At 55.6% G+C, this 17,578-nt stretch overlaps 1 protein-coding gene across 5 annotated transcripts in view; it reads left to right on the top strand.

The window, feature by feature from the left end:
* Window positions 1-17,578, top strand: part of Rptor (regulatory associated protein of MTOR complex 1) — a 329,507-nt gene that overhangs the window by 283,332 nt on the left and 28,597 nt on the right. For all 5 annotated transcript variants that reach the window (XM_078041465.1, XM_005332637.5, XM_078041466.1 and 2 more), the window contains 3 exons: window positions 6,964-7,082; window positions 16,305-16,408; window positions 16,984-17,167. In XM_078041465.1, coding sequence (XP_077897591.1) covers window positions 6,964-7,082; window positions 16,305-16,408; window positions 16,984-17,167 — 407 coding nt within the window. The remainder of the gene's footprint in view (window positions 1-6,963; window positions 7,083-16,304; window positions 16,409-16,983; window positions 17,168-17,578) is intronic.

Below are 17,578 nucleotides of genomic sequence, written 5' to 3'. Positions count from 1 at the left end.
CGTTGTATGTACCACAGTGACAGGGACCAGCACGTGGAACCTGTGTGTGCTGCATCCCCACTTGAGCATCATGGAGGGAGCCTGAGCCCTGCCAACCTGCTGTCCCTGAACCCCTGGCAGACACAGCCGCCCTGGAGGCCTCTGATGCCACAGCCGCCCGGCGGCTCGGGGCCTTGCAGGCTGCCTGGTGTTGGTATTGACCTCGGCACCCTCTCTGCCGGCTGCTCACGCCACAGAGTCCGATCCTTGCTCTGCTGTTGGGTGTGCGACACTAGGCGAGTTGTGGCTGCCTCTTTTTCTATAAGCAAACAGGACTTGCCCCCTACCCCCCGGTTGCTGGGGTGCTGTCCCCACTCCCTGTTCCCCATCATACCTGCCTCCGCGGGCTCCAGGCCCTCCTGCCCGTGCCCAGTTCCTCAGGGTTCTGACCAAATGGCCTCTCCATAGATGCCTTCCCTGCCCACACCCAAGGAACGCATGTCTGATTCCCTGTCCCTTAGCCCACCGCCAGGCGTGCCCTCTGTCTCTGAGTTTGGTCTGCTGGGCCTCCCAGCCCTCCTCATGCCGTGCTGGCACAGGGCGGGTGTCCAGCCCAAGGTGGTGTGCGCACACCGGTGCCTCCTGTAGGCCCCTGAGTGGAAGGGCTGTGTGAGGGGTGGTGGCTCATTTGTTCAGGGCGCCCAGCTCCGTTGCTTCAGTGCCAGCGCTCGTGGTCCTAAGGGGCTGTCTGGCTGAGAGCAGGAGCTAATGGGAGGTGGCCTCGGCTCCTGTACACTCGCTGCCCTTGTCAGTCTGACAGAGTCCATTACTAACCCTGGTGCTGCGCGCAGCTGGTGACCCACTAGAAGTCTGTCCCCTGGCCTTGTGTGGGTGCCGCTCAGCCGAGGCCTGGGTGTGTCTTCCTCAGGATTGCGCCTGCGTCTCCGGCGCTCCTCGTGTCTCGGACACAGACTGGGAGCTTTCCTTTTCCATGGTGCATCTTCAGCAGCTCCTACATCGAGTGCTCTCTCTGTGAGACTCAGTCTGGCTGCTTCCCACGGTGGCACCTGTTGTCCCTCTCCACCTCCTCTTCCTTCCTCCACTGACACTCCATGTCACCTGTGCCTGGCCTTCCCACTGTGACTAAGGGAGATCCTTCAGCCAGTGGGAGCCCTGGCACCGCGCTGCGGTTGGGCCTCCAGCCTTTGGCACTCCAGCCTGGCACTGTGGGGCGGCCTGCTCCAGCTGTCCTCACGTGCCCCTCCCCCTGTCATTCCTGTGGCTGGGTTCGATTTTCTTTCTTTTTTCATTAGTCTTATGATGACATTTGTTAATTTTTTAGTGTCTTCAAGTTCTAACTTTGCTTTGTTGATTTTCTTTGTGATTACTTCTTCACTTTGTGTTCCTCTAATTTATCTTTATTCCTTCCTTGTGTGTGTGTGTGTGTGTGTGTGTGTGTGTGCGCGCGTGCGCGTGCGTGCACACTTCTAGGGATTGAACCCAGGGGCTTTTCCACTAAGCCACATCCCCAGCCCTTTTTATTTTTTATTTTGAGACAAGGTCTCCCTACGTTGCTTACTTAAGTTGATGAGCCTGCCCTTGGATTTACAGTCCTCCTGCCTCGGCCTCCTGAGTCGCGGGGATTACAGGTGTGCACTACTGTATGCAGCTTATTTCTTCCTATTTCCTTAGGTTTACTCTCTTGTTCTTTTTCATTTCTGAAGTGAAAATAAAAACGGCTCATTAACTCTGAGTCTTCCTTCCTTCCTAATGAAGAGTGTGAACTTGCGAGCCCCTGTAGGACCTCTGATCTCCACCCCTCCCGCTGACGGGCAGGGTTCTCGCTCTTCAGCTCTGGGTTACTTTCCGGTTTCCATTATGATGCTTTGAGAGTTGAACTCCTCCCCCAGCACATGTTAGTGTGAGATATCTGGCTCCTGGCTGGGCCGAGCTGGAGAGAAGGCAGCCCGGCCACACCTGAGGCCTCAGGACTGGCCCCACCACCTCGCAAGGCTCAGGGGACCTGCTTGGTCCTGCCTATAAGGGCAGTGTGTCTGGTGGTTCTGTAGGGCTCTGACCAGCTGCTCCCCAGAGGACCAGCATCACACAGGTCTGGCTGCCACGCCCTCCAGGGTGTGAGACCTGAAGGAGGTGCTCCGCTCACCACGCCAACTCACAGGGCCAGTCCCTTTGTCAAGCAGCACTGAGGGCCTGGGCCTTTGATGGTTTGCTGACACGCCCTGTGCCTAAGGCACTCGGAGCACAGTTCTCTGTCACCTGTGAGATGTGCCTTTGAACTGGAATGCACCTTTAACGCAACCATGGTGCAGTGGTAGATGCCCAGGGAGTCTAGCTGGTGGTGCAGGCCGGGGGCAAGTGCTCCCTAGCTCCAGGGTCTGGAGGTGGTTCCTCGGCAAGCAGGAGAGCCCAGCCCACGCCTGCCTGGGCCTTGGCTCTGGCCCTGATGCGCTGACTTGTCCTGTACACCGTCCCTGTGGTGTTGGGTCAGGGATCTTTTCCTTTGAGGAACGCAGACTGAGAGGAAAGCATAGACATCAGGGTCTCGGGCCCTTGCCTCCTCGCTTGTTCCTCTCGAGGATCACCTGTCTCGCCTCCCCATGTTCCTGAAACCCTTCTGTGGGAGTTGAGTAGCTCGGTGGACAGAGACTGGAGAGGGCCTGCATCCAACAATGAGGGCCCAGCTGTGCTGCACCCTCTGGACCCCACATGACAGTGGCTACAGTGCACGTGGTCCCTGCACCACATTCCTCTCCATGCCCAGGCCAGAGTGCCAGCCCCAGGAGCATGTCCCTGGGTGCATTCCGTCCCCACTTGTCCACTGGCCATTCAGGGCTTGATGGAGAGGGGCACAGTGGCCTGCTACCAGCCACAGGAGTCTTGTCCCAGAGGCACTGCCTAGGGTGGAACTAGAGGCCAGGGTCAGGTCTTCCTTGCTGAGCAGTGGCATTTTTTACCAAGCTAGAAATGCATCCCTATATAACAAATCCAAGGTGGAGCTGATGCTGGTGGAGGGGAGGATGCAGAGGGACCACAGCAGCAGCCTGGAGCCAGCCTGGCCACCATCCTCCAGCCCCTAGTCCTCAAGACCCGGTTGTCACCCCTTCGCCAGGAGGAGGAGCCTCCAGGATTCACAGTCGGAGTCAGACCATAGCCCAAGCCTAGGAGATGGCCTGAAAGCCAAGTCCCGAGCCCTCTGCCCGGCTCAGAATCCCAAGACAGAATAACTCCTGGAGAAGAGCCCAGACACCATCCTCAGCCCCAGGCCTCCTATGCTGTTCCTGCCCTGTGGCCTGACATGACCACCTCCAAGCCATCTCTGTTCTTTCCCTTCTTCCCCTTGGCTGGGAGGGTCCTTGGCAGCCTGCATGCAGCTCTAGGCCTCATAGCACGATACCTGCCAGGCCTGGTCTGGCTAGAGTATCATCTTGCCTTCTCCTCCATGGACAGGCCCTGCGCTCAGCTGCAAGGAAGCAAAGCAGCAGAGCACAGCAACCCAGGGATCCCACCCTTCTGGCTGGAAAAGGGTGATGAGACCTTGGATGGCTCTGGCCCCCCTGCTCAAGACAGACTGCTTTTAAAGCCAAAGCCCCCAACCCAAACCCTCTTGCTGTTGCTGAGAGCACACACAGGCACACCGGGGCGTGGCTGGTGAGGTGGTGCAGGCTGTGGGGCTCTGTCCTTGCTGGGAGCAGCTGGGGCCACAGCTGGCAGAGGGAGAAGGGAGGGCAGCATAGTGTTGACCTGGCTCTCGGGAAGCTGCTTCTGGTCGTGGCTCAGCCTCTGAGGAGTCGGGCAATCCCAGAGAGCCCCTTGGAGCACCAGGGACAGGAAAGGGACAGCATAGAACCACCTCGGCTTGGGAACTGGTTTCTAAAGAGAGGTGGAAGGCTCTTGGCCACCCACAGCCCCAGATTCAACGTGGAACCTGGGTCCTTGAGACCCAGGTGAGCGCTTGTCCCCACTTGTCCATGCTGCAGTGCAGGGCAGGGCTCCGGGGCCCAGGCTTGGCCACAGAGCTCTGAGTAGGTCTCCCTACGTCATATGCTTTTCAGAAAGTTGGGGCCCTTGCTCTGAAAAATAAATCCTGGAAACGTTTGTCACAGTCTTCTATTACTTCTGGTCTAGACGTGAAAATAGGTTCTCTTCACCTGGCAGGAGCCCGGCACATGGCCGGGGTCTGCCGGCAGGCCTCAGGTGTCCTGCTTTGGGTTCACATAGTGGCCTCTATCTCAGCAGGCAGGTGGCTGTGCTCTGTTTTGGAGACAGCAGATTTTAAATTGGAGCAATCCATAGAACAGGGAACCTAAGAGAATCATTATCCTGGCCAAGCAGAGAAATGAAGGTAAATAATCAGACCAATTCCTTCTCACAGTTTTGTTTTTACTAGTAAATAATTATACTATCCATTATAGTCAAAGAAACTAGCAAAAATTAGATTTTTTTTATTCCCTGTTGAGTCATGAACAGTGTTACATCAAAGTCAAAGTCTGCCAGAAAGTCAAGACAGTAATAAAGACAAGTTGCTAAAAAATAAATGATAATAATGGCTAATAGGCATCACCCTCCCTCTCTCTCCCTGTGGTGCTGGCCCCTCCTGCTGGGGCCCAGCTGGCCACCTCCCCCTGGGGATCCACATCTGTCACCTCCACCTAGCACATGAGGCCTGGGGCCACAGCTCCAAAGGGGTGGAGCTGGGACCCCACACCCCTGCCAGCGGCACCTGTTCAGTTAAGGAGCTGGCTTGGCATCTGCTGAGGGATGAGCAGCCTGCGTCCTCACGTGCCCACTCCCCTCCCTGCCCGCCGCGTGTCGCTCCCCTCATCCCACCCCCCTGTTCTGTGACGAAGGTCTGTCATCTGAGTCAAGCTGAGATTTACTGTCAGCACCACGGTCTCTTCACAGCTCAGTGTCACACGGCAACTGAGCTTCACAGGAAGCCACTTCCGATGCGTCACTCGGCCAGAGGACGCCTGTGAGACCGAAAATAATAGAGGGGACAGGGTGTTGGATGGGGGCTGTGGTGATCGAGAGGCACCTTTGTGAGGACTTCCTGTGGCTTGGTGGAGGCCCAGCTCCTCTTGGGCTGGCCACCTGCTTCCTGACTGCAGCTGCGCGCAGAGCCACACAGCGCCCTTCCCTCCTCCGCCTGCGTCACAAATCAGGGGCCTGTCTCGAGAGTGACTCCGGAGCACCTTCCTCCTGCCTGCCTTCTCTTGAAAAGACAAAATGCAGGCACTCCCTGGGGGTCCCCCAGGGCCCAGAGCATGGTCCTTACAAACAGGCCATCTGCTGGGGCAGGGATGTGGGCTCCGTTTGAGAAAGTGTTCCCACAGAGATTCTGGATGATTTTACCAAACATTCTCCTCAGGGCTGGCTGTGATCTAGGCAGCTGTTGGGAGCTGTGGAATTGGGGTTGGAGGTTCTGTTCTGAGTTAAAGCCGGGTAGAAGGAGAGCAGGGTTGAACGGGCCCAGGTTTCCCTGGGGTCCTCCACACCTCTGTAGGCCTCCTCAAGCTGGACTCCTGCAGCCAGGCCTCCTGGCTCCTCCCAGGCACAGGGCTCTGTGAGCAGGGCCAGCACAGAGGCTTGGGGCTGCTGGCCACATGAGTGCAAGTGAGCACAGGTCGCAGTCACTGCCAGGCAGGGTGGCCTTCCATGGGTCTGGGCCTCCAGGGCAGGGACAGAGCTTACCCCCAGTCAGAATGGTGAGGAAGCAGGGGCTTTGGTAAGCTCTCGTGGGGTCGTACCCTCCCAGTCTCCTCTGCAGGCGAGGGTGATGGAGGTGAGTGCTGCCCACCCTGTGTCCATAAATGAGAGGGCGGGGGCCGGTGAGCAGCCGACACAGCACACACCCCGAGGAGCCCCTGAGCAGGGCTGGCTCTGGCCACCTCAGCCTCCTTCCGGTCTGGGGCTTCAGTGTGTCTCACGAAGCCCGTCCCACTGACGGCGTGCTCACTGAGCCTCTCTCCACGGGAGGCCTGGTCTCAGCTCCTTGGTCAACCCAGGGGCTCACTAGAGCTGTCTGGGGAAGGGTCATAGGTTCACTGCTTATTTGAAATTCTCCTCAAATCCCTTTTTGTTGTTGAATAGAACATGTGCTTTTCAGCAAATTGTCCAGCTTCTCCCAAAATAAAAAAGAATGCAGTTATGTGTGGCTTTCTCCCTGCCCCGAAGCCCCTGGGAGCATTTCGTCTCTGGCTCCCCCATGGGAAACCAGCACCCGTCTGCCACAGCACGAGCCTCTCCTTCCCCACCAGCCACATCCCACGGCAGCCTTTGCTCAGACCTCACCGCTTCAGGCTCCCCTCTGCCTCTCCCATCTGCTGTGGTGTGGCCCTGCTCCCTGCAGCCTCCACCCTGGGGGCTGACCTCACCTGGGAGCCCTGAGCAGTGTGTCTTCCTCTGACGCGCCTGGGCCCCAGTGGCTCCTGTGTCACCTGTCTCTGCACCTGGGCTGCAGCACAAGGCCTTGTGCTGTGGGCATCTGGCACCCTCTTGGTCAGTGCTGGCCATTAGGCCGGGAGACCTTGGAGCAGAGTCATGTCACATACACCTCTCATGTTCTCCAGGAGCTCGGTGCAGCGCCATGTGTGGGGCGACCAGCGGAGCCCACACACCATGCCAGGGCCACAGCAGCTCCTGGCATCTGGGACTGGAGCTCAGACACCTCCTGGGGACCAGCGGTCCTCTGTGGTCTGCAGGGGCATCCCAGATGTAAATCTGCCCTTCCTATCCCAGCTTTCATTTTGGGAAGACCTAGGCTCAGAAGATGAGAGTGGGTGAGGGGTCTGTTGACCGCTGGGAATCTTGACTCCCTGGCCCAAGACCAGAGAACTCACTGGGGAGCTTCCCTAACCCTTGCTCTTGGTACCATGGTTAAATGTCCAGAAAACAGTGCCTCAGACACCAGCAATGCGTGTGCAGGAGCTGTTTCCACTAAGACGTCTCCTGTTTCTTTTCTAGGAGTTTCTTTTAACAGTGTTTACACTCAGATTTGGAGAGTCCTATTGCACCTGGCTGCCGACCCCTACCCAGAGGTGTCTGATCTGGCCATGAAAGTGCTCAACAGCATCGCCTACAAGGTACGTGCGCTGGGTCGCTCACTGTCGCACGCGGAGCTCATTTCCCGTCATGGGAGTTCAAGCAGGAATCTCCAGGCAGGTTGAGGACCCCCCTTAGTCTAAAAGCACACCACCCAGGCCGGGCGCAGTGGTGCACGCCTGTAATCCCAGCAGCTCGGGAGGGTGAGGCAGGAGGATCACAAGTTCAAAGCCGGCCTCAGCAAAGGGGAGGCGCTAAGCAGCTCAGTGAGACCCTGTCTCTAAATAAAATATAAAATAAGGCTGGGGGGTGTGGCTCAGTGGTCCAGTGCCCCTGAGCTCAATCCCTGAGACAAAAAAAAAAAACACCTGCAAAATGCGTCAACCTGGATCATGGGATGGCCGACCTGTCTGCACGTGGCTGGGTCATGAGGCCCTCACTGCTTCCCACACTCGTCGCATCTGTGTGCTCCGTGGTGACGTCCCTGCCTTGTTCCTCACGTCCCTGTGGCGACTGCCCCTCTCCTGGCTCTTGTGGCGAAGGACACTTCAGAGACCTGGCTCCTGGCTTGGCTGGCTCCTGTTGTCCTCCGTTTTCAGTTTTGTGGCTGGCAGCTCCGCACTCTCCCTCCCTCTGCTCCCTGAATTTCGTCTGCTCCTCTTCTCGTGCTCGAGGGAGAGCACAGGGCATGGGTTGATAGTTCTGTCTTCGGGGAGTATAGACAGTCCCTGGTTCTTTTGTGAGTCCTGGGAATTTGGCCTGATGCCTTCTAGTTTCTTGTTGCTCTTTCTTTTCCCCTGTACTGAGGATGGAACCCAGGGCCTCATGGCAAGTGGGCAGTCCCTCCACACTGGGCCGCACCGTCAGCCCTACTTATGTTTTACAATAGAAGGCATTTGGACCTAAAGCACGACTTCTCGTTCCTCCGGCTGTCCATGTTGCGGTCACTCCAGTAGTGTAATCAGACATGTATGTAGGGTGGTAATGTCTGTCTCTTTCTACCGTCCTTCCCATCCCCACAGCCCTCTCCTCCCCTCACTGCCCTCTACACAAACCAAAGTTCTTTCATTCTTCCCCCACCACCCTCCTGCTGCCCCACTATGGATCAGCATCTGCTTATCAGAGAGAACATTCAACTTTTGGTTTGGGGAATTGGCTGATTTCAGTTAGCATCCATCCTTTTACCTGCAAATGCCATCATTTCATTCTTCTTTAAGGCTGAGTAATATTCCGTTGTGTACATGGACCACATTTTCTTTATCCATTCATCTGTTGAAGGGCATCTAGGTTGGTTCTGTAGTTTAACTATTATGAATTGAGCTGCTGTAAACATTGATTTGCCTCCATCACTGTAGTATGCAGATTTTAAGTCCTTTGGGTATAAGCCAAGGAACAGGATAGCTAGGTCAATAGTTTCATTGACCTAGTTTTCTGAGGTATCTCCATATAGTTTTACATAGTGGTTGCGCCAATTTGTAGTCCCATCAGCAGTGTGTGAGTGTGCCTGTTTCCCCACATCCTCACCAGCACTTATTATTGTTTATATTCCTGATAATTCCCATTCTGACTGGAGTGAGATGAAATCTTAGAGTAGTCTTGATTTTCATTTCTCTAATTGCTAGAGATGATGAGTATTTTTTCATGCTTGTTGATCAATTATATTTCTTCTTCTGTGAAGTGTCTGTTTAGTTCCTTAGCCCATTTACTGATTGGGTTATTTGTGGGGGTTTTTTGGTATTAAGTTTTTTGAGTATTTTATATATCCCAGAGATTAGTGCTGCATCGCTCTCAGCCCTTTTAACTTTATTTTGAGACAGGGTCTCACTGAGTTGCTGAGGCTGGCCTTGAACTTGAATTCTTCCTCCTCAGCCTGCTGAGTAGCTGGGACTGTGGACCTGTGCCTTTTACCCCGCCTCCTGGTGTTCTTTGCCCAGCCTCAGGAGGCTGCCCCACCTATGAGCAGAAGACTATCGAAAGCTCAGGGCCCTCCCTTAAGACCCTGGAAACTCCCCTCCCTGTTCTCTACCCAGCTAATCCCAGCGCCCACGCCTCCCTGGAGCTCAGCTCTGTGTCCTCTCTCCCCAGAGTGCTGGGCTCACCTGGGTTTCTCTCCTCTACACTGCAGCTGGGGACTGGCTGGCAGCGGCTTGTAGGGCATACTCCGGGACCTCAGACCCAAGGTACCCAACACCTAGCATCTAAAAACAGTCGAGCAAGTCTTTCTGGTACTCTAGTTGCTTATTGAACAACTACACTCTTACCTGGCAGCTTTGCTTTTATGAATGCAGGTAGAGGTTATTGACTTTAGCATTTAAAATGTTTTTGCAACTTTTTGATAATTTCAAGCTTACAGAAGAATTGCAAGAAGAGTACAGGGAAAGGTCACCAGGTCTTACAGCTTGATGGCACCCACTCCAGACCAGGTGCCAGTCCCTGCCTCTGGCCCCAGCACAGCAAGGACCGTCCTTAGGTGCTGCTTGTGAGGCCCAGGAGGACCAGGACCGTGGCTTTCAGCCCACCTGCTTGTTCCTTCCCAGCATGTCCTGCAGCCCTGCCCAGCGCCCAGCACCTGCTGGACTCCAGTTCCTGCAACTGCCCCTGCGCTGGAAGCCTGCTGCCCGGCCTCCCTCCACACCACAGCTGCTCCTGTTGCTTGAGCTCTGTCTTTCTGACAGCGGCTGTGGCTGTCCTTCAGGGGGTAGTGACAGAGCCCCGTGGCTCCCCAGTGTTCCAATGCAGTAGTCTCCAGTCCCATTTTCTCTAAAGCCACAGCAAGAACAATGCAGAAGTAAGTCCTGGTCCTGGGCTCAAAAGATGTGCTCACATTTGGCACCCTAACCCTAGAAGCATCCACTCACTGGTGCAGCGAGTCTTCATTCCCTTCCTCCACAGAACTTATCCTAGTGTCACAGCATCAGGCACCACCCTCCCAGCTGGGGAGAGCCTGCATCGTTCACTCTAGCACTCTGACCGCCTCGCTCAGTCCCTCGCCACTGGGTGACCAGCTGCAGCGGCCTGCGAGACGAGGGCATTGGCGCTGTGCTCATCACTGCCTGCAGAAAATGGCTAATCAAGTTAACATTTTCATTGTTAGTAGAAAACTACTGGGTTCATTCCCTGGCAAGAAAGAAAGAAAGAAAAAGAACCAATACATGCTCCAATCATCTGATTTCTCAACTGAGAATAGGATTGCTTCAAGTAGAAAACTGTTTAAAAATGTATGTTTTATATTATGGTCTGAGACGGAGGGAGGGGAGAAAGGAAATAGGCAGGAAGAGAGGAGGAAAGGAACTTGAGGGAAGGCTGCAGGGCCCTGTGCCCAGCACCCCACCCCGTCAGCTGCAGGTCCTGGGCCCAGAGCAGCGGAAGCTTTGGCAGGCTGGGGCAGCGTGTCATGGAAGGCCTGTCCTACCACTTATCCATTCTGCCAGCCTCTGACTCAGGCTCCACCAGTAGTGCCAGAGCTCAACAGTGGGTTTGAGACATTGTTTTCACCAGGAGTGGAGGCTGAGGTGGGAGAATCACTAGTTCAAGGCCAGCCTGCACAACTTATCAGGTCTTATCTCAGAATTTTAGGAGTTGAAAAATACAACAGGCTGGGGGTGTAGCTTAGTGGTAGAGCACTTGCCTAGAATGTGTGAGCCCCTGGGTTTTATTCACAGAAATGGAAAAGAAGGCGGGGAAAGAATCGTTTTCACTTGAATCATTTTAAAAGCTCTGTATGGATGTTAATGAATGCTGTAAATTTAGAATTTGTGTTCAGAGAGCAGAGGCTGGCTGGCCCCCTCCTTGCCTTAGCCTCTGGCACACACAGGTGTCCACGCCCTCTCTACTGTTCCTGGAGGCACAGCTTGGCCTGCTGGCCAGGGCCCCCCTTGCACTTCCTGGCAGCCCAGCTGCAGGCCTGGGCTTGTCACTTTGTCCCAGCTACTGTGGCTTCTTGAGTATTTTAGTCATGGAGACTCAGGACTCAGCCTGTGTGTTTTCCAGTGGCCTTATGTATTTGCCCTGGCTAAAGCTGCCTGGATCATGTCGCACTGCAATCCTGGAGCCTGGTGTTAAGCCCACTGCTGTGATCCGACCTCTGGGAGCTGGGTGCTGCCCAGGAGCTGTCCTCCCTGCACTGCAGGAGAGGCCAGGAGAGGCGCAGCACCGCCACCCACCTCGGGCCCTTTGGATTGTGTGCTCAGGCTGCAGCTTAGAGCCAGGAGGGCCCAAGCCCCCAGGTCAAGGAGACTCAGCCTCCTAGGTGTCACCTTGCATGTCGGCAAGCTGCAGCTCCCTGAGGAAATCACCTGACATGTCCTGACTGAGTCCTGGAGTCCCCAGCAAAGTGGCATTTGGCCTCTCTGCCTGCTTGGCTGGCCTCAGGTGGCACACACCCAGCGTGCACGTGACCGCCACCCTGAAGGCACACCACAACCCGAGCAAGATGGCCTCACTGGAGACCCTGCAGTAGCACAGCGCCACCTGTGTCTGTGCGAGCACTGCACGTGCGTGGGTTTCCGGGTAGACACGGCTTCTGGAAGACTGGGAAGCATAAGTATTAAGGGAATTTTTCTTGTTCTCATTTTAATTTCAAGAGGCGCCTTACCTTCCGTTGCAGGAACTGAAGGGATTATATTTCATTTTTACAGAGAAATGAGCCTATTTTAGATGAATTCTGAGGCCAAATTTTGTTCATCAGAAAGTGCCTTATTACTGTGGGATGCCCCTTAGAATTCTTCATTCAAATGCAGGCCTCGAGCTGGCCTGTGTGAAAGAGCCCCCTCCCTAGCTGCAGCCTGCTGTCAGGTTTGCAAACCCTCTTCCGTGGCTCGAGGCTTGCATTTTGCTTTAGTGTTTATTACAGAAACCTGAAACCCTGCGGAAGTAGAAAGAGGAGAACAAAGACCCCAAGGAACCGGCTGTGGCTATGGCCCCAGAAACCCCTGGCATCGTATGCCTGTATGGAATGTGGGCAGACCAGGTGTGTCAGAAACCAGGGGTTCATGTCCCTAACCCAGGCAAAATGTCCAAGTGGGAGGGAGACCAAGGCCTGAACCACCAGTGAGATAAAGACTGAGAAACTCAGGAAAGGTACTGAGAGGCACTGCCAAGCCTGCTGGGTCACAGCACGGCTACTCACCAAGAAGGTCCTTTTAAATGGTGTTGTGTGGAATTTCCCTGCAGAAGCCCCCCCGGAAAGACCTTCTAAACTAAGATGCTAGGTGGGCCATGCCTGGGACCAGCTCCATGGTTCTTGGGTGGCAGCCCAGGGACCTTTCTCCCTGAGACTCTGCTATGCGCTCAGGGCAGCCACATAAGAACAAGCACAGAGGAGAGGCTCTGGTGTTAGACCAGGACGAAAGAAAAGACCACTGACTCCAATTAAAATCAAATTAAAGCAAGCTTATCATTTCGACCCGCCGGGCTGCCTCTCCCTTCCAAAACGGCGGGAACAAGACAGCCCCCTCACCTTTCCTACAGTCCAGCTTTATAGCCCAGAAAGTTCCACAAAAGGGGGGTTACAGATAACAGAACTCTGACAAGCATCACACTAATGGTAGTTTACATTTTTTGCTGGCCCCAACATCAGAATTTATGAAGACCATTAGAGCCTCAGAGAGGGTCGTTGTCTGGCCAGGGAAGGCCAATATTTATGAGGCGTCACTAAAGTTTCAGAGAGGGCTGCTATCTGGTCAGAGAGCCAGGCATGGGTGAGTTCAAGGCACGGGTAGGCATTCCAAGCAGGTTCAGAATTTGCAGTAATTTATAGTAAAGCCGAAATTATCTTTTCATGGCATTGTGGCGAGATGGCTCCCAATTTTAAGAAAAGATCAGGTTGGGTCTGTCATTGGGAGCAGCAGCCAGCCTGGGGTCAGCATAAGCGTAGCCAGGACTCTCCTGGCTCTGGGCCTCTGCCAGCTCCTCCCACCTCCCCCCACCTCCCAGTGTTCAGGCTGTGAGGCTGGTCTTGTCCCTGGGCTGACCCTTTGGGGACATGCATTAGCATGAGCATTAGTGGTAGCACAGCCCCAGGAGGAGCGCCCTGCCTCTCCTCCTGCGAGGTCCACAAGGGAGGGAGCGAGCCAGCAGGGTGAAATTCCTTGGCCTCAGCCACAGAGGGTCCTAGGTGACTCAAGGTCCCTTCCTGCAGTGTTCAGGATCTAGGGCACTGAGCTTTGAGTGTAGCGAACACACAGTTAATGTCATACCCAGGACTTACATTTCCAAAAGAGAAGTCTCAAGTAGTTATTCAGGAAACAGTCTGCAGGAGAACCTGTGGAGGCAGAAGCGCTATGTCCGCCGTCTCTCCTCAGCAGTAGAGCAACAGCAGGTCTGGCTCTCGCTCAGCCTGGGGGGCTTCCAAGCCCTGCGGCGGGCTCCTGTTGAGAGTCCCTCACACGTGAATGCAGAACTCTGATGTGGAATTAGTAGGAACATTTCTGGAACCCACACCCTCCCCACATAGAGCAGCGGTGTTTTCACTGGAGCCGGAGCCTGACCTTGCAGATCCAGAAGGGGGAGTCCCTATTGTGCCACTGAGATTTCTCCCGGGGCTGTTTCTCTGCCCTGGGCCCAACTTCTGTGTCCTGTGACGGTCTGGTTAGAGAACCCCTAGAGCTGTGATGCTGGAGGCTAGAGGTAGAAGTGGGCTTCACTGCTCCTGGGGCAGGCCCCAGCGTTGCCCGGGGGGATGCATCTCCATCCTGCAGCGTCTCTGCCTGAAACCCACCTTTAACAAAGTCACGCTACCTCTGTAAAGCTGGCTGGGCATCATGCCCTCACCTCTCACCGCTGCATGCTATGTAGGGCTCAGACCCACTGCCACAAGGGAATGTAGCTCTGGTCTTCCCAGAGGGTGCATCTGTGTGCCAGGTGACAATGACAGCAGAGCCATCAGGAAGGGCTCACACAGGGCGCTGGGTCTTATATGCCGTGCTGTTGGTCCTCTACCAAGAACTTGCCCAGCAAGAGGCCCGCCGCATGACAGGACATGCAGGAAACCTCCCATAGTCCCCTACTTCTGGCATCCTCTGTCCTCACAGTGGTCCCCTCCTTGGAGTATCCACTCACACTCACCATGTGACCTGTACCCAGCCACGTAACCAGTGCCAAACGTGGACACACTGGGAAGAGAGCAGAAGAGAGCTCCATCCGAGCATGAAGCCTGCTCACCTAGACCCTGGGAGCCTCCCTCCCCATTCAGGTCCATCTGTCAGAATCAGAAAATGATTCAAAATGGGGGCCTCACAGCAGCAACCCAGGTGTGAGCAGCATCGTGCCTTCTACAGGCTGCACTCGGCAGAGCTGAGGGCCACGGGCTCCCACAGGGGCTCCCCAGGAGCTGCCAGGAACAGAGGCAGAGGGGCACCTGGGCTGCAAGTCATGGTTCTGAAGTCCCCTGCAGCCCGCCCACAGTCGAGTTCCCCTGCTCTGCTCGAGAGAGGGCTGGGGATTTGTGGAGGTCTGCTGTAACCTCTGAAGCTTCGTCACCCCATTACTCCCACTGTTTCTCCAGAAATTTTCAGAAGACACATATCACACATATGATTTAATTTTAAATTTCTTTTCTCATTTTTAACTTATAAAATCGTGGCTGTCAGGTTTTGCAGGGTGTGTGTGCCACAGAATTGACTGAATGATTTAAATACAAAATCAAAACAAATTCACAAAGAACACACATTACTCTTAAATCAAAACATGAGAAACAGCCTTCAAGAGCCAGTCTTGGCTCCTTTTTCCTGCTGGTTCCGTCATTTATATATATATATATATATATATATACACACACACACACACACACATTTGTACCTGGATTGAACTCAGGGGCACTCGTTCACTGAGCCATATCCCCAGCCCTATTCTGTATTTTTTTGAGAGACAGGGTCTCACTGAGTTGCTTGACACTTCACTTTTGCTGAGGCTGGCTTTGAACTCTTGATCCTCCTGCCTCAGCCTCCCTAGCTGCTGGGATTACAGGTGTGGCCATGAGCCCAGCAAAGCCGATGGTTTCCTGGGAAATGTCGACGCTATTTAAATAAAGTAAATAAAGACCATTATGGTTGTTTTGACTTATGTCTACTGGCGGAACTAGGAACAGCATTCCTGATGGCAAGTCGAGTTTTTCAGAGACCTGAGGCCAGGAGGGCCCCCAGAACAAAGTCCTCGCAGTGGGGGCTCTTGTCTTCTGGCCTGATGTGTGCCCAACCTCCAGAGGCAGCCTGGCATAGCTGGCTCTCAGCGGGTATCCTGATGAGGGTCAGTGGGCCCGTCCTCCTGACAAAGAAGACACCAGCCGCCCTGGGTGGGCAGCAAGGTGGCTGCACCCAAGTGCCTTTGCCACCTGGTTCCCAGCAAATGGTGGGTTCCATACCTGCACAAGGTCCACTGAGAATCGAGCAGGACCACCGCCCCAGATGCCACATCCCAGCGGCGCAAAGCTTCCTGTATTGGAATTAAGCCCAGCAAATGTTTTGGGAAGGACACTTGCGGAACCTATGACCTTCTCTTCATCCATAGAGCTACATTTGAAAAGCTATTTTGGGTAGCCCCTGAACATGGGAATGACAGGCTGTGGTGACATTCTCTCCTTGAGTGCAGATGACCACAGGGACGTCACTTGGGACTCGGGGTTGTGCCGAGCTGCCCTCCCAGGCCCTTGACGAGGGAGATCTTAAGGAGGTTGTACGGTCACAGCCTGGTAGCCGGCCAGGGCAGGAGACCCCATTTGCCCCTGGAGGCAGAGGAGTGCCACAGGCCTTACACCCTCCCGGCCTCCACCATCTTCTGGACCCTGAGCACGGGAGGCACCGGCAGTCACACAGCACTGTGCTCGTGGGGCTGCCCTGGTGGTGGCCACCCCAGAGCCCACCTGGGCAGCACATACTGATGAGGTGCTCCCTGACTCTCATTGCCCTGCCTGGCCCTGAAAGCCCCACGGCTCCTGCACAAGGGCTGCTGGACTCTAGGGAGGAGGCGGAGGTGGCCGTGTACGGTCCTGAAGGTGCCCCGCGGTCTGCCTCAAGAACGTCATACAGACCACTCCCCAGCCCTGCCCCAGGCGGAGCCCGCCATTTCTAGATGAGCATCAGCTTTTCTTGGTCCAGGGCATTGCTCTTGGGGGCTGATGGGGGCCTTCTGTTGGGGTTTCAGATTTCCTTAGCCAAAAGCCTTTTCCACCATCGTGAAGCAACACACACACAGCCACCAACCTCGTGCGCCTGTGGCATCAGAGGCTGTTGCCTTTCGACCCCCACATCACACATCCTTTCTTTCAGGCCACAGTGAATGCCCGGCCCCAGCGCATCCTGGACACCTCCTCTCTGACCCAGTCGGCACCGGCCAGCCCCACCAACAAGGGCATGCACATCCACCAGGTCGGGTAAGTGGCCTGGGGCCAGCTTCTGTGCCAGCTGAGGGTCCAGCGCCCAGCCACTGCTAAGCCCCCCTCTCTCTCGCCCCCTCGCTGCCCTGTGTTCTGCCTCCCCTCCCCTCCCTGCTCCCAGTCTCCTCCCTTCCTCCATCTCCCCCATGCCCCACATCTGTCTCACTTGAGCCCTTCCTAGAAGTAGCCCTGCCTCAGGAGCCTTGTTCTGCACATAGTAGGACTTGAGAGAGGAACTCAGCCTGATTTATTGGCCTTTGGGATCTCACCAGGGACCTAGTTCCCCACGTGGGTGGCGGCAGAGTGGCTCTGCCCTGCCACACCAGAGCAGTGTTCACACCCAGAGGCAGCGGGGGTCCTGACTGCCCCAGCGCAAGCAGCCTCAGGCTCCTCCCTGCAGGCCTGCTCCGGGCTCAGTCACCATCCTCTCTGCTGTGCGTGTCCAGCAAGTGCCTGCTCCAGCAGCTGCCCAAAGACGGCAGTCGCCATGTTAGCAGCATCTGTGGCAGGGAGTCTTGTCGCCGAGTGGTGGCCCTCCGTAAAGCTCACTGTCGGCTTTTCTCCCAATGCAGAGGCTCCCCACCAGCATCCAGCACCAGCAGCTGCAGCCTGACCAACGATGTGGCCAAGCAACCAGTCAGCCGGGACCTGCCTTCAGGCCGCCCGGGCACCACGGGCCCCCCAGGGACACAGTACACCCCTCACTCCCACCAGTTCCCCCGGACACGGAAGATGTTTGACAGGGGTCCAGATCAGGTGAGAAGGCTGCGCCTCCTGTAGCTCTGAGCTCAAGCACCGAGCATCCTGACCGGGTGGAGGGCTTGGCCTCTGGTGGGCAGGGCAGGGCGAGGCCTCGGGTTTGGGTCCTGGCATTCTCGCTGTGTGCCCCTCTGCCCTCAGCCTGGTCCCCCCTCTTGTCCCCGAGTCCTGGCGACCCCTCGGTACAGCACTAGCCGTGAGCTGACCTGTCATTCCCTTTGTTGGGTGAGCAGCGACGCCTCCTCTCGGGTGGCAGCTGCTCTGGTGTGGTGCTGGGGGCTGTCTGCTTCCCATGAACCTCCAGTTACTCCACACACAGCACCCTGCTCCTCTTTCCTCAGCGGAAAGGAGATCCGGTGGGTGAGTCCATGCTTTCCCTCCAGGCTGAGAGCCATGGGAGTGTGGCTG

The sequence above is a fragment of the Ictidomys tridecemlineatus genome, chromosome 3 (genome assembly GCF_052094955.1).
Source record: "Ictidomys tridecemlineatus isolate mIctTri1 chromosome 3, mIctTri1.hap1, whole genome shotgun sequence".
Classification (NCBI taxonomy): Eukaryota; Metazoa; Chordata; class Mammalia; order Rodentia; family Sciuridae; genus Ictidomys; species Ictidomys tridecemlineatus.
The sequence above is the reverse complement of the archived record's forward strand: the minus strand, read 5'-3'. Positions and strand labels throughout refer to the sequence as shown.